This window comes from Ambystoma mexicanum, chromosome 1q, assembly GCF_040938575.1.
Source record: "Ambystoma mexicanum isolate Mex_15411 chromosome 1q, UKY_AmexF1_1, whole genome shotgun sequence".
NCBI classification, from domain to species: domain Eukaryota; kingdom Metazoa; phylum Chordata; class Amphibia; order Caudata; family Ambystomatidae; genus Ambystoma; species Ambystoma mexicanum.
In genome coordinates this window covers 1,298,024,917-1,298,043,378 of record NC_090922.1, presented here as the reverse complement: position 1 = coordinate 1,298,043,378, position 18,462 = coordinate 1,298,024,917, and the positions used below count along the sequence as shown (strand labels likewise).

Here is an 18,462-nt window from a genome sequence, read left to right as displayed (position 1 = left end):
CTGCAAAGGAGCGCATGAAAGCGTATGCGGACAAGCTCCGGAGAGCCCGAGGACCTCATCTGGAAGCTGGGGAAATCGTGGCCGTAAGATAGCCCCAGACACACAAACACACCGCTTTCTTTCATGAGGAACCTTTGATCGACACGGAAAAGAAGGGGTCCATGGTCACAGCACTACCAGCCGCAACTCAACCCATTTCAAGAAAGTTCTGTTATATGGGTCTCGACGATTCAGTGGGAGAGTGGGAATACCCCTTGACTATGCATCTGATGATCCCTACCAAGGTGATCACAAGGACTCGGGAGCCTCAGGCCAAGAGGGCCATTACAAAGATGTAGATACCTGTGGGTCCTCTGAATGGTTTAGCTCTCAACCCCAGAGAGCCAGGAATAAGCCTTGCCGCCCAATTGAAGAGATGGCTTAGTGAACAATGTCCTGCAGAGTTTATTGTTTAGCTGAGTAACTGTTTAAAATGGGGGGATCTGTCATGTTGACACTTGTTCCAGGCACAGGGAGGCAGGAGGCTGGGAGGGGAAGTGACGCGAGAGGACGGGGCAAAGGCAGAGTTGTCGAGTTAAGAAATAAAGCAGACGTTTTCGAGACAGCTCCGTGTCCGTATTGATATGTCCTGCACAGTGAGGCGCCGGCAAGGCCTGAGCCCTCGAGTATCAGACCCTGGAGCACCATTTTCCTCTTCATGCCAGTAACTGCAAACAGGAGCCAGCACGAGCCTGGATGTATGTTAAGCAGACTTTTCATCACTGGTGTAGGGGTACTTCCCTTTTGCTGGAGGTGAAGAATATCAGAGTCTAACCTTTTGGTATGAGGGCTGTAATGGTATTCACACCCACCCAGCATGGCAAGCTTCTTCTACGAGAGTCTGAGCATATCTAAGCCTGATAAAACAAAACACTGTGCGCAAAATAGAAAAATGCTTGCTGTTAGGATTATTTAGAAACGACTAGGATGTGCTATGTCCCGAGGACAGTCAAGAACCATTAGCACTGACATGGCTCAGAAGTGAACTTGATGCTGTATCACTGAAAATGAGAAGCATTCAAGAAGGAAGTGGGCAATATGTATGGTACTGAGAGTAGTAAGGTGAATGGCAAACCATTCGAATTTGAAGATGCAAGCAGTACTTGAATAGACAATGTGTTACTTATTCACAGGCCTGCACTTTTTACCCTCTGGTTAGAAAGCAAGGTAGTAGAGACACCAAAACATGTGAAGATGTGGTGCAGGCGGCTGTCCAATCTAGAAGAATACTGATGATATATAAGATCTTTAATTCTAAAAGCAGCACTAAAGTCCATGCACATATGAAGAAGTGGGATAAAGGCCGCTGTCTCACTATACAGACAACATCATGAGATCATAGATGGACCAGAGCATCAACATTTTCTCTCTTCAGACAAACAAGAGAAAAATCTTAACAAATATGTTTCTGGTGGTACTTAACCCCAAACAAAGTTAGTGCAATCTGTCTGTCAGTGCAGACCTTTTGCTGCTGGTGTCTCGTAGCAAGGCATGCTTCTTCAATGGCGGTAGTGCCATATGACACAGCCACCCTGGAGGGAAATGTTCCCTTTCGGTAAACTGATTCCTAAATTAGACCATCTCTTAGACCCTCTTGTCAGGATCCTGTGCATTGTTAGCCCTCAAGGGTTGTTTACATTAGGAGGGTTCAGCCTAGACTGGTAACACACTTACTGGTCATGACACGACTTACCATTGCTCAACACTGTAAAATCGGCCTCTTACCTATTTCAGATTGTGATGGCATATGATTTGCAGTGCTGTGGCCACAGACATGCTTTCAGCTACTTTAAGTTCCTAAATATGCCAAAGCACGGTCAGCATTCATTGATTGTGTCCAAGTGAATGATTTCCCAGAGGTACACCACTGTCTGATGGCAATGAACTCTTTTGCTTTCCATTAAGGTGCATGACTGGTTCAATGAGTTTCAGAACACTTGTCCAAGCCCTGGTCATCTCCCACCTGGATGGTAGCAGTGCCATACTTGCTTCTTTGCCCCTCTGAAACACATTGCAGCATGCCTCCTCACATTAATAGGACATTTTGACCACATCGCCTCCATCCTCAAGGATCTTCCTTGGCCAACCATTCGAGCCCGCATCTGGTTCAAGTCAGCCTACATCACCTACAAGGCAGTCACAACGAAAACACCAATCTACCTGGACCAGAAACTCTACTGAGATCAATGCACAACCAAAAACTACGACTTTGCCAGAATGGAGACCAAGGATAGCGAGAAGGAAAGAGACTTGGAAACAGGCCTTTTCCTGCTACACACACTTTACCAGGAACAAGTTACCAATGCAGATGAGACGAGGGCTGTACCTCTCCTACACTTCAGGAAGGATCTAAAGACCCTACTATTCAAAGAACATTTCACACTTAGCTGAACTTTTTGACACCTTGCTCTCTCGTACCACCCCAGCTACCTCTGATTCTCCCATAACCTGCCTGTAACCCCATGAGTGCATCCCTTATGCACAGCGCTCTTTAGCTTCCCACCTGGGTTTGCGATTTACAAATCCCATATATAAATACGGTTGCATGTTTTTTGATCTACATCAAAAATACCCTTTATCAATAGAAAGACAGTAAAAGATCGGCCTGCTACAAAGGTTGAAATGAAATGAATTAGCATGTTTAAATATGTTTTTTTTAGTTTTTTTTTATTACACATCAGTTGGTTTAAATGTAAACCTTAAATGCAATTTACAAGAAAAAGGAAGTGCAGATAATAAAAACACACAAAAAAGAAACAGAAACACAAAATAAACCCTCTTTCCCAGAGGCCCAGAATTATGAACATTTTTCTTCAATCACGATGAACAGTTATCCTTTTCATCCAGAATTTCGAATATTTCCCTCACAAGCTGTAACAGGGCCAATGTCATGGAGAGCCTCCTTTCCCTTCTCAAAATAGCCCACCAGTCCTCCAACGATCTTATATTAGGTTCTGCAACAAATCTTCCCAAGTACCTGTCTCTTTTACCAATTAGAGGCTCGCACTCCAATACTAAGGGCTTCAAAGTTTCAGTACTCTTCCCGCAAATCCGGCATTTTAAGTTCCTATCTTCCCGGGCCTTTATTCTTCTCCCTGTAACCTCTTGTAGGAAAGAGGTTTAACCGAAGCCTTAAGAAATGTTGCCTCTCATGCTGTGACCGGAACCTCTCAAGATGAGGCAGAACTGTTCCTCTTCTGTAATGTTCAACTGGCTCTTCTTTGAACAATTCATAGGCTTTCACCTTTTGGTCTGTCAGAATACAATCCAAGTCCAATCATTTTATCTTTATCGCAGTCGGGTTTTCAATTAGTGTTTTTTCCGAGTGAGCAATTTTGGACAAAATGAAAGAACACAATTCTTGCCAGATGTTTAAGACTTTGATCTGTTTCCCTTCAATGGTCTCCTTGATGATTGAAAATCCACTGACGCCTGGTGGTTGGAGGCATTTCCTGAAGAGGGATATTGTTTTCCACTCCATTTGAGTATAGAGTGATGTTAGTCCCAGTTCTCTCCGTACCCCTTCGATTGGGAGCGAGTTTGGGAGCGGCAGGACCCTCTTACAAAAGAGACATTCCAAGCAAGGCCAGATTGTAGGGCTAATGAAAAGGTTGGCATCTTCAGCGTATGTGAGAATTGGCAAAACTTTCATCCTGTAAAAGTCCAGAAGTGGTGTCATGGAGAACTTGCAGTAATGCTTTTTGATCAGCAGAGCTTGGGACGCTAGATTTTTCACTTTACTTCTCAAGTGGTTGACTCCGGGAGCATCGTTCCCTAAATAAACCACTGATGTAACAATTGGTATTTGTTCTCCATTCAGGAACCGGTTGAATTTGGTCCGCTTTCTTGCCCTACCATGATCTCCCAAGATCAGAATTTTAGATTTTTTTGCATTGATCTTTAAGGCATTTTTATGAATGTATAGGGACAGGTCCATCAACTGTCTCTGAAGCCCAATGTCCATTTGATCTAAAAGGAGTAAGTCATCTGCAAACAGTAAGCGGCCTACTGGATGGCCCGCGATGTTTGGTGGAAAACATCTTGTTTTCACAAAAGCCTCTGCCATGGTTGATGTAAATAGACAGAAGACTGCCGGTGCCAAACGACACCCCTGTTTTAGCCATTTTCTGCAGAGATTTCATTTGACAATGTACCCTTTCTGTCCAGTCTGATTTTTAGTGTGGTATCTCTATGCAGGGCTTCCACGGGTTCACACAGAGCCTTGGGACATCCCCACTTCTTTAACTTGACCCACACGATTCTCCAATCCACAGAATCGAAAGCCTGTTCAAGGTCAATTTAGGCGATGTAAACTGTCCTTATCTGTTTTTGTTTGACCAACACTTGAGCACATTGATGATAAAGACATTTAAGGTGGTGCCTATCCCCTTTCAGAACCCCGCCTGCCACATGTCCTGATGATGGGACTTCAGACTCCATTCATTTAAGTGCTTCAAGATGATTGCTGCAAATATTTTGCCCACCACGTCAAGAAGGGCGATAGGCCTATAGTTGCAAGGATTAGACTTATCACCTCTCTTAAAAATGGGAACCACAATAGACTTAGTCCAGGACGTTGGAATCTTTTTGGCCCTTGTAACCGTCTCAAACAGGTTGAACATAAACTTTGCCCATCTGACAGGATCTTTTTTCAAGATTTCATTGCTCAGGCCATCCGGCCCAGCCACCCTTGAAGCGTTCGAGGTGTTTATAAGATCAATGATCTCTTGATTGTCAAACTTGAAGTCCTGAGGAGCTTCTGAGGAGATGAGTGGGACAATTTTGTTAGCCCCTTTGGACTCATATAGACTTTTGAAATGCGCCTCCGACACCTGTGAAGACACTGAATTTATTATTTTTGAGTCCTCAGGGATGTTTAGATCGTTTATTAACTTCCACACCCCCGCTGTGTTTTTCTTAGTTGCAAGCTTCAGCATTCTTTCGCCGTCTTGCTGGATTACTTGAGGTCTATGCTGATGTAACCAATTTTTATAGTTGTTTTTTGCCCTTTTTAAAAGGGCTATATTATTGGGCGTTTTGTGTTTTTTCACCAAGTTTCCCAGCCTGTTTACCACTCTCTTTTTTGTGGCGATTTCCTTGTCGAAGACGTGCTTTGGTTTAAAGACGGGCCTCTTGAAGCACACAGACTTTTCTCTAAAGGCCCAAAGAAACTCTGGATATATCAATATTCCCCCTTTTGAGCATGGGGAATCAGATCTTAGGGCCGTTAAGGAAGATGTTATTGACAGCAGTTCTCTTCCTTTTATGCGTAAATGGTTTCCTCCCGGGGCCACCTCATAATGCTGGCCTTGTTGATTATAATCTATTGGTGGATTTGTGGAGGCCCAATCTAGGCATTCAAGCTCAAGAATATTATGATTGCTCTGATCCGTAGCTATCACTTTTAAGGAAATACATTTTGCTAACAGATCGTTTTTGGCAAATATGTAGTCAATTGTAGTAGATTGTCCCCTACTTTTCAAGGTCGCTGCCGCAAGGTTTTGATTTCCCATCCTCCCTTGCCTGCCCCTTCCATGCCTTTTCCAATACAACCCTACATTAACTGAATAGGCTGAAATGCACACTTATATTCATTTTTTCCTTTTCATTTGTACACCATAGTAACACACGCCGTTTATCAGTCTGAGTGCGGATGGTATTTAGACTGTGTCCTGGTCGTGTTGGCTTAGCTGCTAAGCTGTTAACGCCAGCCGGTGTCTTTGTTTATTTATTTATTTGTTTCCACTGAGCTGCTCAGTGGTTATTGCCACGCTCACCCGAGTCATGCCTGGTACCAGGCTGCAGCTAGGGGCAGGCTTGAGCATGGGAAAAGTCCCAAGGAGTGGAGGAGAAATCGGAGGGGATTCTGGTTTGATCCAAGGATTGGGTCTTTCCAGTCCCTTCTCCATCGCTGTGGGGAGGGAGGTACCCCTGTCAAGATCCCCTAATCCATTACTGACCCCTCTCAGGAGCAATAATCATCTATTTTACGTTCTTGCTATAAGCGCCAATCGCAGACTGAAGCTGCAACAAGAACAGCTTGCTTGCTCTGAGCTTTTAAATGTTAGAAAAGAGCTTCAGAACGAGCTCAATTTCGAAGAACATGTTGTGGACCCTCAGAAATAAATGCCCTCACCTGTACATCTTAGATCAGCTAACCCTGTAGTTACTAAAGAAGAGATAAACAAGTCTGACATTATGAACAAGGAAGCGGAGCACTCACAGGGTCATCTGGGAGTCCAGTGTGTGTTAATGCAGCCGAAACACAAAGAGGATCAACCGGGTCAAAATTTAGTGCTTAACATGGAAAGGGAGACAGCAAACTCCAAGATTATAGAGCCTTGGCAGCTGCATCAGGAGCAGCTATTATGGGATCTTGTGGCTTGTTCGAATGTTAGGGACTTCCAGAAATGGATGGCACTCGTAGGTTCTAACATTCTTACCACATCTCTGTCTAATTATTATTATTATTATTAATCCAAAGAAGCCCGATATTTTGGAAACTGCGAGAAGGGAAAACGCCACACAAACCCCCTGTTATTCAAAAAATGGTCACCAAAGGGTTTGCCAGACAGAGTCTTGCCATACGGGTGTGTCTCTTCAGGCGAAGACTGTTGTTCCCGCAGTTGGCCAAAGGGACAGTACATCATGAGGGTTGTAGGTCATTTGGTCGAAAACCAAATGATCGCATGCCATTTGATCGAGAGTCAAATGGTCGAAAAAATGGTCGATTTATTTTGTTTTAATTATTTTTTTTTTATGGGGGGGGGGGTTCCCCCCACAACCCCCCTTTTTCTATATTATTTTTTTTTTACCAAACAAAACCAAAAAAATATATAAATAAATAAATAAAAAAATTCGACCATTTTTTTTTCGACCATTTGACTTTCGATCAAATGGTCATTCGATCTTTTATTTTCGACCATTTGACCGGACACCCATCAACGAGAGGCCTCCATGCTGTGCACAAGGTCAGTTTCGTTGGATGCCCCTCCACCCTCCCGGGACCTACGACAAAGGAAATCCAAAATGGTTAGTATTGTGGACCCCAGTTTAAGGAGCTTTGTTCTGGACCCGAGAAACTTTAATATCACAAATGTTGCCAAGCCAAAGCAATTTAAATCTAGGTAAGCCCTGAAGAACAAGACTCCTGGCCTGGCTTAACTCTAGATTTGGGACTAATTGTGTGAGAACGCAAGACCTAAAAGTTCTCCGTAAAACTCAAATTGCCAAGTGATGTCCTACCAATAACATGGACTGCATTATTGTATGATGTGGGTTCAGTAGTTTACCAATGTACTTGAATAGAATCTCACCCTCACAACAGTTATGTTCCTCCACGACCCTGAGAATGGTCTTCAATTAAGCAGCCAACTGTTGCTGTATTGTTATTCATCCGCAGATGGACGGTCCTACTAACCGACTCTTTCTGCTCCTTTTTCTCTGTACCATTGGCTGATTGTCAAGCTATGTTTAGTTCCTGCCCAGCTGTTTGTGTTTATGGTTTTTGTTATGTCTGTTACCTGTATAATTTATGTTATGCACCCTGATGCCTGTGGTATTTTGGCACTTTATAAGCATACAAATAAAATAAAAATAAAATAATGCGATTGGCTTGTTTTTATAATGAGTATTTTTACACCCATACCTCTCTTTCGTGCTTGTGTACACTCATCCCCATTCACCATTTCACATCTCTCTCAGCCACATATACATGTCAACCTTAAAATGTCGATATGTTGACCCTGTCTATCTGTTGTACATGTCAATCTTAGCATGTCTATATTTTCATCCTGCCTAATCTTTGTTTATCCTTATGACTCTATACCACAAATGCATACATACACAACTGTTATCCAAACTGTATTGACATAAGAATGACTGATGTAATCTCAGTGGGGAAGATGGCATAACTCTTATCAGATCACAAATTCAGAGAATGGCAAGACATGTATCCAGATGCACCCTTTTATATATAGTTGGCCATGACCTGCACTTCCTCTAAGATTAGAACTAAGAAAAGAACCCTCCCCAATTTAACTGCTCTCTGTTAAAGCGGACCAATCTCCACAGATACCTTTTTCACACTCATGTGAATGCGCTAACTGGACTTTAGTTTACTGCTGTTCATTCCTAGCAAATTCACCTTTGTAATGTGATGCATAAAACTTTACTAAAATCTGAACAGGAAAAATCAACAGATGCAGAAGGTGAATTTAGAGACGGCCTGCCTCATTACCAGTTCGGCTGTGCAGTAAAAAGTGGTAGTAATAGAATTAACTGCCATTTTTACGGCACCGCCAAATTAAAACAATTGGTTGATTTACTGCAGCAGAATTACTGTTCATGGTAAATCCACCAAAATCCCTGTGGAGTCCTATGGACGCCAGAAATAGGGAATTACACTGCTCGACCACCACTCGTAATCCCACCGAACCGAATGATGGTAATGGTAAATGATTTTGATGGTAATTCAGCAGATTTTCTGCCAAATTACCACCAAACTTGTAGTGAGGCAGATTGTCCTTTGCAGGAACTAAAGTGATTCCCAGGCATGCCACCCGTACTCTGCGCTGTTCAACATTTAACTCCAACCACAAATATATATCATAGATCACACTCCTTTTTGGATATACCTCTCAGACAATCTTTAGGTTGATCATGGAGGCCGGGGGAAACTGAACGGCTTCAAGTAGGCTAAAAGCAAATTACTTAATAACAGAAATGAACCTATCCCCACTCCCTGGCCTTCCCTTTTCATCAAGATAGAGATTACCTCAGAAACCACAATGACAAGCCTTGCAGAATGGGCTATCATTCATGCAAACCTTTGTGGCAGCACAAAATCGAAAGGGGAGACCCCGTAATACCTAAAATGTGCAAAGATCTAAGAAATTAGTATTATTTTTGCCAACAATATTATTATTATTGTTACAGTATGTATTGACCACAGACCTGGCTTTGAGAAGCAACGGAGCGCTTTACAGAGGTGGCAACAGAACAGATAAGACAGCGGGGGGGATACAGAGGGGCACAGAGGAGGGGTACAGCTGTATCGGGTGGCGGGGAGGAGCGGGGCAGGCTGCGTCTAGCGAGTCAAGTGGCACGAGGGGCGATGTGATGGTTTAGGTGTTGAAGCAGAGAGACTACTTGAACATTGTAGTGCCATGGCTATAAAGAAGAATAACATAAGTGCTCAATGTGATGACTATATGCTTTTCCGCTTCGACATCAACATTTACAAAAGGTTCCTATTGAATCAGCACATGCCATCCCTGGTGCCCGCTCTATGCTCATACATCAGCACTTCAAAAAGTCCTACACGTCATTTTTCTCTCCATACAAGTAGTGAAACTCAGTACAACCAATGGTGGCACAAAATATACCAAAGAGGCTCGCCTGTTTGCTGTGCAACATGGGTAAGTTAAGCAGAACATGCATGGACATGTTGTTCGGTGTATGTCCTGCCATTCAAGCAATGTGCGATTGTCTTTGTTTTGTTGCAGTCCCTTCACATCTCGACACACTTTATTTCTAATCCTTTTCCTCATTCGCTCTCTTACAAACCCTACCCATTGGTAAGACACCACTGAAAACGAATAAAAGCAGGACGCGGCACCAGCCAACCCACACGCTTACCTTTCAAGGCCTTGTCAAGGTCGCTCTTCCGGTTAGCAGCGTGGTACCACGTGACGAGCAGGCCGTCCCTCTTGTCGATTTTACCCTGGCTTAAGAGGAAGTTTAACAGGTCGCCATCAGTGTTGAAGGAGGGCTTTCTGATGGAGTCTGAAATAACCACAAGAAAGACCATTAAGGCTGTGGAAGAGTACATGTCTTTACAAACATTAGAGGGGTGCCTAGAACCAGGTATTCTTAAGGTATTTTGGGGCCCGAAACACAGGCTAATTTGCCCCACCAAACAAATAAATGAAGGGATACAACTATGGATCAGCACCTCCTTGAAGTCCCCTGGCTCCCTTCATTGGTGCAGGGATCAGAATATGAACCAAGTGGCATTTCAGAAGCAATGTTAGCCGTCTTCGATGTTCTAGCATCGGTACAGGGCACATTTTAACAACAGCCACCGCGTGACACGCGCACATACCCCAGCACAGACACACAACTCAGATGAAACAAGCGAGGTACAAATTCCACAGCATGTGTTTGTTTGTTTGTTTATTTGGTAATGCGCACCAAACCCTTGGGTAGCTGGGCACAATAGGACAAGACAACTTAAAGCTTAGTTACAGAACATGTTAAGTATATACACATACATACAAGAAATATATAATTACTGCCACTTCCAATTACAGTAGAGTGGTGGAAGCACGGGCTCACATATTATATAATACATATTGCAGTCGATAGGTACAGTCAGTAGCAAATACAATAAGAGTGGTAGAGCGTGGCAGGTATCAGGAGAGAGGTAACAGTCTAGGTAGGGGCTGAACAGTTGTGAGTCGGTTCTCAGTCTAGGTACAGGCTAAGCAGGTTATGAGTCATTTGTTCATAGCCATTTGAGTACATTATGTCTAAATTTAGGGTAGGGTTGTTCCATTCTGAGATCTGGTGGGAGCGAGTTCCAAGATTGCGCTGCTTTGACTGGGAAACAGGTTCCACCAGCTGTGGTTTGTTTAAATCTGGGGGTCTCTAGAAGCAGTTCTCCTATTTATCCTTTCAGCAAGGTATGGAGGTGCTAAGTTGTTCAGGCATTTGGATGTGAGTGAGACTATTTTAAGGAGGATCCTGTTTATTTTTAACCAGTGGACCTCTCCTCTAGATTTAGAAATGTGCTCTCTGCTGGGGATATTCAAAGCTGCTCTTAAGGCATTATTTTGCAATCTTTGAATTTTATCCGTGACATATTTGTTGGCACCTGAGTACAAGGCATTACAATAATCTAGTCTAGATATTATGAGAGCATTGGCCAGGGTAATACAGCTAGTGACAGGGAGGAATGGTCTGCAGGCTCGGATGAGCTTACAGGTGTAGGCTGTTGTAGATGCAAGTGAGTTATCTTGTTTCTTGAAGATGAGTGTGAAGTCAAGGTAGAATCCTAAAGTTTTGACAGCAGGCATCACCTTGATGAGATTGTTGTCAATATTGAAGGAGACAGAACTAGGACTAGGTTTTTTAATGTTGGTTTCAGAGCCTAGTCTCAGTATCTCGGTTTTATCGTCATTCAGGCAAAGGCCGTGGGATGCCATCCATGCCTGAATGTGGAGGTATATCTTATTTACTAAGGCCATGTCCTCAAGAAATTTGCCTGAAAGGGGGATGAGGATCTAGGTGTCATCTGCATAATTTGTGTAGGTGACACCCAGTCTGTCCAACTTATCAAACAAAGGCTTAGTAAAAATGTTATACATGGTGGGTGACGCACAGGATCCCTGTGGTACTCCGCAAGATATTTGACTAGGGTCAGCGGAAGCTGATGGAGAAAAGACTCTCATTGTGCGGTTAGATATAAAGGATTGAACCCAGGCTATGGCCTCCTCTGAAAAATGGCTGTCGATGGGTCCAGGAGAAGTAGCATGGCTGTTTTCCCATTGTCCTTCAGCTTGTCAATTTGGGTCTTAAGGTCCAGCAGGGCTGTTTCCGTGCCATGAAGAGGGCAGAAGCCAGATTGTCGCGATCCTAGTGTTTAGCGTCCAAGTATTCCTGAATTTGAAGGTAAGCTACTCTATCAATAATTTTAAGTAAAAAAGGGACAGTAGCAATAGGTCTGTAGTTGGTCGGGATGGTGGGGTCTAAGGTTTATTTTTTAAGCAGGGGGAGCACCCAAGATTCTTTAAGATTATTGGGCACTGTATTGGTTTTGAAGGAGGCATTGATAAACTTAGAGATTAATGGAGTCAAGTCTCTAGCTGCATCCTTTATGATTTGGGCTGGGCAACTGTCACCCTTACAATTCAAAGGTTTTAAGGAGAGTATGATTTTCTCCGACTCAGGGATAGAGAGCTTTTTGAAACTGAATGGTAGGGTTGTTCTGTTCCCAGTGTGTTGGGAAAGTTGCTGCTCAGATGGGAGCAGTGAAGCCTTCTTGTTAGCTTTTTTGAGTTTGGAGAGATTCAATTTTATTCGACAGAGCATTTTGTATGGAAGTACACCATGGCTTGTCCTTTAGGACATTGGGGGTCATTACGAGGTTGGAGGTAAGTAACAGTCCTTACCGGCATAGAGCAAATACCGTGTCCGTGTAGTAAAGAGCCTGCTAATAGAGGGCTATTACGAGTTTGCGTGCACAAGCTTAGCGCCATGCCGGTAACGACATTACTGTCATGCCGTTAAAGTCCAAAAAATGGGCCTTAACGGCGTCATTGAAAGCACAGACAGCACTACCGGCATCAATGAAAACAGCAATAGCGGTGACTGCTAATAGCGGTGACTGTAAATAAGCAGACCCGGAAGTAGCGTCATCGCACAGGAACAGGAAAGAGCATGGCGGCCATCTTTGAAAACACAATCCATTGCCATACTCAGCACTCAGGACCTGCAGCATATTGCTGACTCCAGATATCAACCTCCCACAAGATAAACATGCCCAATGTAGTAAAAAAAAGGCGCCTCTTGCCAGCGCAAAGAGCGCTTTAATGAAGACAAACTTACAATGCTGCCCGAGACCCTGGCTGACAATGCTGAGGTTGTATTCGCAACCGGCCTCAAGAGAGAGGCAGTGTTAAAGAAAAAACTAATCTGGGAACTTGATGCCCAAAGAGTTAGCGCGGTAGGCAACCCCCCCCACAGAACAAAGGATGTCCGGAAGAGATGGGATGACCTGCGCCTGCGAGTCAGTAACATCCTGTTCGCAAACAGGAGCCAGGCCATGGCTACTGCTGGAGGACCAAGCTCACCAATAAAGCTAAGCCGGTGGGAGGAGATCTGCGCCAGCACGATTGGCATAGAGGCCATCAAAGGTGTTGGTGAGATGGAGCGTGGAGCCACCACATCGGCGGAAAGAGGTGAGTGTCCTACGAAAACACTGTAATGCAAAGTATGATGATAGTCCACCAATTTGGCTGTCTAAAGAGGCAATGCATGACCCAATACATACACATTCCCTGCCTAGATGTCGTCTGCAGCACAGACACATGCACGCAGCATGGCAATGCCATACCTGACACACACCACACAAATATGAAAATGGCATAAGTCACACAGCACGCAGGTCACAACAGAAATGCATGTCACATAGCATACGCCTGCCCCAACATGAGTGACCCCGACGGATGCCTGCATGCTCCACCCATATAGCAAGCAACGTGATCATCAAAACTCCACTGCCTAATCACCTCTAATGTGTAGAAGAGCAATGATACAAATGTATGCATGATGCTTGTCAAACCATCACTCATACCGTCCCTCTCTTGGTCCCCCACAGGCTCAGATCCTGACAGTGAGGCCCAGCACTCACCCCCACAGGCGACTACACCCCGGAAGAGGGCCAGGGATGAAGGCAACAGGTCTTCCACTTCCAAAGGCCCAGAAAAGCCACGACAGGTAATGAAGACCAATACAGCCCAGGATGTCACGGCATTGGTGCCGGTGAGGCCTATCACCACAGTCCCCACAACACCTGTGTCAGCTGCACTGGAGACAGTCGATGGGGCACAATCTGCCCATATCACACATGCGCCCTCCAATGGCGGGGGTGCAGCAGGCAGAACACACAGCACAGCGCCAGGAGGAGCTCACTGCCCTAGTGAGACAGTTTGTGGCAGACAGTGCCCAAGCAAGGCAGGAGGGACACGAAAACACTGCATCCCTGAGGCAGGTCATTGTGGAAAGCATCAATAGATTATGTGAGGAGGTGTCTGCCCTGAGTCAGGTGCTCACCCGCATTGCAGATTCCATGGAGGCTGAGCGTCCAGCCCCCAGAATGGAGCAATCGGCCACCCCTTCTTTGTCAAGCTCCACCCAAACCAGCCCCCTACGCAGGTCGGCCCGCACCCTGTGTCGCTTGGACATGCCACCACCAAGTGGAAGGATGTAGATGGGGCAGCCTGATGAAGGCAACTGTCACATGAAGCATTTGCTTGGACACCATGTGTGGGGGAGTTGTGGGGGGAGGGGGTAAGGGTGTGTGGGGGAGTTGTGGGGGCAGGGGGTGAGGGTGTGTGGGGGAGTTGTGGGGGGCAGGGGGAGGGTGGGAAGGTGTGTGGGGGAGTTGTGGGGGGAGGGGAAGAGGGTGAGGGTATGTGAGGTGGAGGGTTTCAGCACTTTAATATTTTTTGGACAGTTAAATACACCCGTTGTGTGAAAAAAAATTCTTGAGTGGACATTCCTTATTGCATATGTGTCATTTATTGATATACAGTGTACATTGTACATCTACTCCCACACCCAGTGCCCTCTGTCCGACTTTCATGTCAGCCCCTGCACCCATGTGTGTCAGAAATATTGTGCAATCACTGACTGACGCACAGCACGTCCCTCCTGTGCATCGGCACCGCAAGGATGTGCACCCACATCTTCTTCATCCCCTTCATCATCACCAGGTGGTTGCAGTTCAATGTCAGGGGGCAGGGGCACGTTCCGTCGGATACACATGTTGTGCAACATGACACATGCCATGATGATCTTGGCCACCTTCTCATGCCTGTAGTGGAGTGCCCCACCCGACCAGCTAAGGCAGCGAAACCGTGCCTTCAAAAGACCAAAGGTCTGCTCGATGACCACACTGGTACGGGTATGGGAACGATTGTAGTCCTCCTCGTGCCTGTTCTGTGGGTTTCGGACAGGGGTGAGGAGCCACTGCTTCAAGGGATAGCCACTATCACCTGCATGAGAAGCAATAAAAGGTATATGTCAGTCGAATCATGATGGACAGCTGTACTAGTCACACATGCCTGCAGATTATTGTTGGTCACATGCACATGTCCCTGGTTGTATGCACACAATTTTAATGCCCTCAATGTGTTCTGTGCCATTGACTTATTATGTGGGTTTCATCTCCAAGATGACACACGGTGTACACTGCCTTGATGTTGCTCATGCATTGTGGATGCATACCGCTGTGTTTGTGTCAAATTTGTGATGTGTTGTATTCTGTATGATTTTCTAACTGACAGCGTTGGCAGGCTCTGCAATATCAGGCATTCAGCACTGATTATTACGATGGTGACATGCTGCGCTTCTGTGGTGGTGGCGGCCCTGGTGCATCAGCTGTGGATTCCCTTGGTGGTTTTGTTCAGTGCACTCCCATGGATGCTTGTCCTGTGTAGTGATTTTCTGCTGACATTTACATAGTGATTATTCACAGCATGTGCTGGATTGTTTTACAGAGGGTGAGGTATGATGATTGGTGTTGGACGTGTTGTGGCATGTGGGGTGTTTTTAAGTTTGGCATGTTGTGATAGGTGTCCAGCTAACTTCATTGCTAAGGGATTTGGTTGTCATGTTCAGTTAGGGATGCTTTGGGGCAAAGTGTTTTGTGATGTGCACATCGTGCTGTCACATCAACAATGACACCATGGTGATGTGTGCATCTCTTCCCCATTTCACTGCCATGTGCCTGTCACGCAACTTACCAAGCAGCCAGGCACGTTGTCCTACATGTCGCTCCATGTAACGTGGTAGCGTGGAGTTCCGCAGGACCATTGAATCATGGGTTGATCTGGGAAATCGGGCACAACAATGTGTGATGATCTTGCTGGCGTCACATACCATCTGCACATTGATGGAGGGGTATTGCTTGCGGTTGCGGTACACTGCCTCCATGGCATGCGGGACCACCAACTCCACGTGGGTGCAGTCGAGGGCACCTATACGATTCGGCATGCCTGCCAGCGCATGGAAGCCACCTTTTGTATCAAAAATCTCCTGGGGAGTCCGTGGTAGGGATATGTAATCCCTTGTGTGCTTCAGAAGGGCATCCAGTACTTGGTTCAGCATGCGATAAAATAAGGGTTGTGATATGCCATACATGTGCCACACTGTGTGCTGGTAGGTGCCTGTGGCAAGGAAGTGGAGCACCGACACTATCTTGAGTAGAGGGGGATGGCGGTGCGTATTTCAATGAGGCTGACAATGTCATTGTGTATCATGTCCACAATAGTGGTGATAGTGTCCCGGTCCATACGGTACAGGGTGTGGATCTGCTCAGGGGTTAGGTTGAATGGACTGGCTCTGATGCGAGGGATTGGGGGCTGCCTGCGTGGTACCACTGGCTGCAATTCTGGGGCATGCTGGGCCTGTCTCACCCTCCTTTTCCTCCTGCCTCTCCTCTGTGGTGCCTGCTGTTGTTGTTGTCGCTGTTGTAGCAATGCAAGCATGTCCTCCAGTATTGCTACTACTAGTGGAATCATTTTGGTGTGGGAAGGGGTGTGGTGTGTGGGTGTGCTCCTTTTGTGCTGGCCCAGACTCCATTGCCTCCACCTGTGCTGATTGTGTGCACCTGTGGGAGTTGGGAACACTGCACATAGCAGTTTACGGGTGCTTTGCGATGCCGGTATTACCGGCATGCCAGTATCCCCTATTAGCGCCTTCATGATGCCGGTATTTGCATGGCCGGCTGACTTGTGATGTCCTCCCATTAGCGGCATACCGGTATTGCCCGCCTGAAGGAGGTGCCTCTAATACCGGGGTCCTAGGTCGTAATAGCCCGGAGCGGTATGCGATGCTTTACCGGCATCGTTTTTCCATTACCTCCAACCTCGTAATGACCCCCGTTGTCTACCGGAGGGATCGGGGATTCCATTTCACGAAGGATAGTGAAAAGTCCCTTAGCGTTGAACTTAGCCTTAAAAATTGTCTTGTTGAATATGTTCTATTTAGTATTAGTTATTCATTTTTGTAGAATTTGGAGTAGTCGGTTAGCTTGTCTTTATTATCGACAGTAGGGGAGTGAAGCCAGATGGATTGAAGTTTTCTTTTTTGTAATCCTAGTTCTTTAAGTTGAGGCGTGAACCAGGCATTAAGATGAGATTTCAGTCTGCCTTTGCGCAGTTTGACAGGTGCAATAATGTCCAAGGCCTTAGTCATGGCGTTATTAAAGACCTCCACTAGTATATTAGGGTCTGAGTTAATGTCGAGGTTGTTGATGGATGGAAGGAGGTAAGGGAGTAGTTTTTCCGCTGTGATATCCTTTTTTCTTCTAGTTGGGAGTGGGGGGCCATATCAATGGTTTTAGGGCTGAGGAGATCTAACGTAGCAGAGAAAGTGATTAGATGGTGGTCAGTCCAGGATTGCGGGGCAATATCAGTAATGGTAATATTGCAATTCAGATCTGCCACCCAGTCAAGGGTCCTTCCTTTGATATGGGTGAGGGAGAGGACTTTTTCAGTGAGTCTGTGATCTTTTAGTGAAGCTGCTATTGATTGGGCATGTTTATTGTCGATGTCATTGAAGCCAAGATTAAAGTCCACCAGCAGCAGGGTTTGTGAGTGGTCTTTTGTGTTATTGACTATAAGGTTGGTTAAATCCTCCTCAAAGGTTCCCAGTGGACCTGGGGGTCTGTATACCAGGTAGATAGTTAACGTGTAGTTATTGGATAAAGGAAGTTTAGCTGTGAGTATCTCGCATGATGAGCAAGATGGTGAGGTGGCAAGTTTGATAGGTAGATACATATTCAATATGATAGCTGGGCCACCGCCTCTAGCGTTAGGCCTGTCTGCTCTGAATATCTGATAGCTATCAGGTACCGCCACCATAAGGGTTGGTCCTGCTGCCTCTTGAAGTCAGGTCTCAGTTATGGCGAGCAGGTCCAGGTTTTCATTGTTTCCGGTGTCAGCAATTTCAGTAGCATGGGCCACCAGTGATCTGGCATTACTAAGCAATGCAGATAAAGTTAAAGTGCTATTAGTTTTAGTGGTGGAGGGAAGTTTGGTTGCTGGTGTATTAAGGCTCACAGGATTTTTGGGAATAGTAGCAGCATGAGCCAAATTCAGGTTGTTAGATCTGGTCAACTGTACTCGCCTAGTCGGGAGTTCAATAGTTTGGGTGGCATTATGTATGGGGCAGCTATTTATATTGTTTTTTTTGGTTCATAGAGACGGGTCAGTCTTGACCTAAGTCTCATGTTTCATCCTTTTTGGAAGAGACAAGTAAGGTACATGTCCGTGGAAACAGGACACAGATAGGAAGCCATGTGGAAGCATAGACGTTTTTATGGGAGGGCAAAAGTGGCACTTGCCCAGGGCCCTCACCTTGGAGGGGGCCCCCACAAGGCTGCCTGATCTAAAGTAAGATTCCATTGTTCACCAGACTTAATTAGCACATGCCAGGAGATTTGATGGCATTCTCCTGAGGCGCTAAACTTATTGCCTGTCTGTTTTGACAAGTACATTCTGCTTTGATCAATTAAGCATGTAATGCTTTCTGTATTCACTGTGGAATACATAGTTTGTGTTTTCCGTATGGCACAACTTCTGTAGCATTCTTTCATTCTTGTGGGAATTATGTTGATCATGTGCAATAGCCAAA

The 18,462-nt window shown here is 45.4% G+C and overlaps 1 protein-coding gene across 1 annotated transcript in view; it reads right to left on the bottom strand.

Annotated features, from left to right (window-relative positions):
* The window catches only part of FAM151A (family with sequence similarity 151 member A), a 415,979-nt gene that overhangs the window by 282,854 nt on the left and 114,663 nt on the right, over positions 1-18,462 (bottom strand). The window contains exon 2 of the mRNA XM_069642124.1: positions 9,679-9,825. Within this exon, the coding sequence (XP_069498225.1) occupies positions 9,679-9,825 (147 nt within the window). The remainder of the gene's footprint in view (positions 1-9,678; positions 9,826-18,462) is intronic.